The 2,816-nt window shown below is 43.7% G+C and overlaps 1 protein-coding gene across 4 annotated transcripts; it reads left to right on the top strand.

The window, feature by feature from the left end:
- On the top strand, window positions 1–1,375 carry Pigbos1 (PIGB opposite strand 1). 4 transcript variants are annotated; one of them, XM_019205240.2, is made up of 2 exons: window positions 1–69; window positions 1,025–1,375. In XM_019205240.2, exon 2 carries the CDS (start codon window positions 1,097–1,099, stop codon window positions 1,262–1,264), a length of 168 nt encoding a protein of 55 aa, XP_019060785.1. In that variant the 5' UTR covers window positions 1–69; window positions 1,025–1,096; the 3' UTR covers window positions 1,265–1,375. The 4 variants fall into 4 exon arrangements, with proteins under 4 accessions (XP_019060785.1, XP_019060783.1, XP_019060782.1 ...); XM_019205238.2 differs by having other exon boundaries at window positions 1–75; window positions 1,025–1,374; XM_019205237.2 differs by having other exon boundaries at window positions 7–101; window positions 1,025–1,374.
- The last annotated feature ends 1,441 nt before the right edge of the window (window positions 1,376–2,816 follow it).

Below are 2,816 nucleotides of genomic sequence, written 5' to 3'. Positions count from 1 at the left end.
CGGCGCCTCTAGCCAGAGGGCCTGAGGGGGACCGGTTCGCTGCGAACAGGAGGACGGCGGACCTCCCGCGTGCGTGTGCGTTTCCTAACGCGGCGCTAGGGGTGAGCCCGGGGCCTTAGCACGAAACCACTGCCAGTACTTTTAATTTTTTAATTTGACCCTGAGTCTGACTCGGTTTCTCAGGTTGGGCCTGAGTTTGCAATCCCCTGCCTCAGCCTCTTGTAGCTGAGATTACAGGTGTGTACCATGGGGCCCCACTACAGTTTTGATAATGAACGGCAGATGACTTACGTTTGATGCCTACTTTCGAAATCCAAGGGAACTTATAACATATTTTAGTCTCTTTTTCGTGATACTGGGCACTGGACCCAAGGTTTTTGCATTGAGCTGCGTCTTCAGCCCTTTATTTTGTTTTCTGTTTTGAGACAGGGCCTTGCTAAACCCGAGTTTCTCTGGCTCAGCTCTGACTTGCCATCCTCCTGCCCCAGCCCCTCAGTGCTGGGACCACAGGTCTGTGCCCTTGCTTGCGGCCATATTTAGCCTGTAAAAATTAATTTTATCATACATACTGCTAAAGGGTACGAGTAGCACAGAACTGATGAAAAGTGATAATCCTTTGTCTAAGTTTCTCTGACAGGTTTCTCAGGAGCCATCACTTGCACCTTTTCTTTTAATGCTGTTTCATGGTCTGACTTTTGGTTTTTTTGTTTGTTTGTTTTTTGGTACCGGGATCAAACTCAGGTCCCTGCGCTAAATCCCTGCCCCCTTCGTGGTCTGACTTTTAAAGGCATGAGGTTTGCCCTTTTGAAACCAGGGACAAGTTTCTGTAACAGGAGAGGGTGTGGCTCGGTTTACATCATTCATTGGCCTCATTTCCCATACTTTATCTCTGTGTATTTATGTTATCTTTTAGTAAGTGATACTCATATATTATTACAAAAATGCTGTTCACTCCAGAGTGCCACATACAGCCTGTAAAGGATCCTCTACTAAGTTCTCTGCCTCCCGCCTGCTTTGTACACAGATCTGAAGAGATTTGCTGGATGTGGAAAATAACTTTTCCAAACCACCTTGGTGTTGTGCTGTGTTTGTTGGGATGATGTTTGGGAGATTGAGTCTTCCACAGCTGCTTTTTGCTGGCATCGTGGGAATTGCTGGAGGAATATATATTTACCAACCGATATTTGAACAATATTCCAAAGATCAGAAGACATTAAAACAGAAGGTGGAATTAACAGAAGAATCAAAAGAGAAGAAAAATTAATGCTACATGGAGTTGAATTGTAATGATTGCATAAAGTTCTATTGGACTTAACATTCACAATAAGGAACCTAGTAAAAACTTAGATATATATTTTAAATATGAATAAATCATAGACAATAACTGTGGGTGATTTTTAAAAGTAGAACTATCAGTTTAATGTTTACTGTATTTTTATTTACCATTTTTTCTTTTCATCAGGGCACGGTTTTTCAAACTAAAATGAATGTCCTTAGAACAACATATAGATGGATTTAATCAGCACCATTAACAATTTAGTGTGAGCTTTGAATTTTTTTCACATATTTAAGATAGTTATGAAAATTTTGGTTCAAGTATGAAGCGTCTGTGGGACAGGTTTGGCTTCATTTAGCTGTGGGAGGCTGGGGTTCTCTTCTCTGCAGGAATGGCTGCATGTGGCTGTGACAGTGCAGGAGAGAAAGGGAATCTTTAGAGGAAACATGCAGTTGGAGCTTCAGCTCAGTGGCAAGTGTTGCATACTTGCCGGTTTTGTTTTGTAGAACCTGTCACATGGTTGAGTCCAAAGGCAAGAAAGCAAGGATGGGACTCTTCCTGGGAGGCACAGTGAGGTCACTGGGTAGGAGAGGACCTAGCTATCTGCTGTTCATCCTTGGAGAGGCATGCTGGATTTAGCAGTCAAATACTGGGTACCAGAGGCTGACACCCACCTGTTGCATCTGTTACATCAGGGCCATGTGGAGGACTGGGGTGCAGCTCAGGGTGGAGTGTATGCTGGCAGACATAGGGCCTGTGTCCAGCTCTCAGCACAAAACTACCCACAGTGAGATACCACTTTTAGTCACTAGATGACTACAGTGAAAAAGAATGTAGTGACTGTACATAGCAATGCACACCTTTCATCCCTGCCAAAGTACCCTGCGGTAGGTACCAGTCCCCACCTGCCCAGTATGTGATCAAAGCCTGAGGAAAAAGTACACAGAAGTAAGAGAGAGAAAGCGGGATGCCTGGATGACCAATGCTAGTGCAACCAGCAAGGGCCACACACTGACTTCTATTGGCAATCAGTTGGGTAAAGGCTATGAGTGATTTCTATGGAAATGAATGTAAATAAGACTCAAAGGACAAGACAAAGCATTCTTGAATTGGGAACAGAATAGACAAAATACATGGTTGTATTTAGAGCATTGTGCTATTTAGAAGGTTTTAGTTGTGCGAACAGAATTTGAGTGCAAGTTACTCTGACCTCAGTGCCTAGGCCTCGGCAGGACTCACTTCTTTAAACAAGCCAACTGTGGGGTTAACTCTTCACAGCCTGATTTGGACATGATCGGTATTACAGTTCTCCACACATCCCAGCGCAGGGGAGGCTGAGGCATAAGGATCATCAGTCTGAATCCAACTTGAGTTACATAGAGAGTTTGGGGCTGACCTAAACAGCAAGACCTGATATCAAAAAAGACAGAAGTGTTTATGATAGCATGGAACTGTCAGAATCATATACTGCTGCTAGAAATTTAAAATTTAAAATGGCCACTGAAGGGTTTGACGGTTTTCCAGGTGGGTGAACAGTTAC

The sequence above is a fragment of the Fukomys damarensis genome, unplaced genomic scaffold, assembly GCF_012274545.1.
Source record: "Fukomys damarensis isolate Sample0158 unplaced genomic scaffold, DMR_v1.0_HiC HiC_scaffold_17, whole genome shotgun sequence".
In the NCBI taxonomy this organism is placed as follows: Eukaryota; Metazoa; Chordata; class Mammalia; order Rodentia; family Bathyergidae; genus Fukomys; species Fukomys damarensis.
The sequence above is the reverse complement of the archived record's forward strand: the minus strand, read 5'-3'. Positions and strand labels throughout refer to the sequence as shown.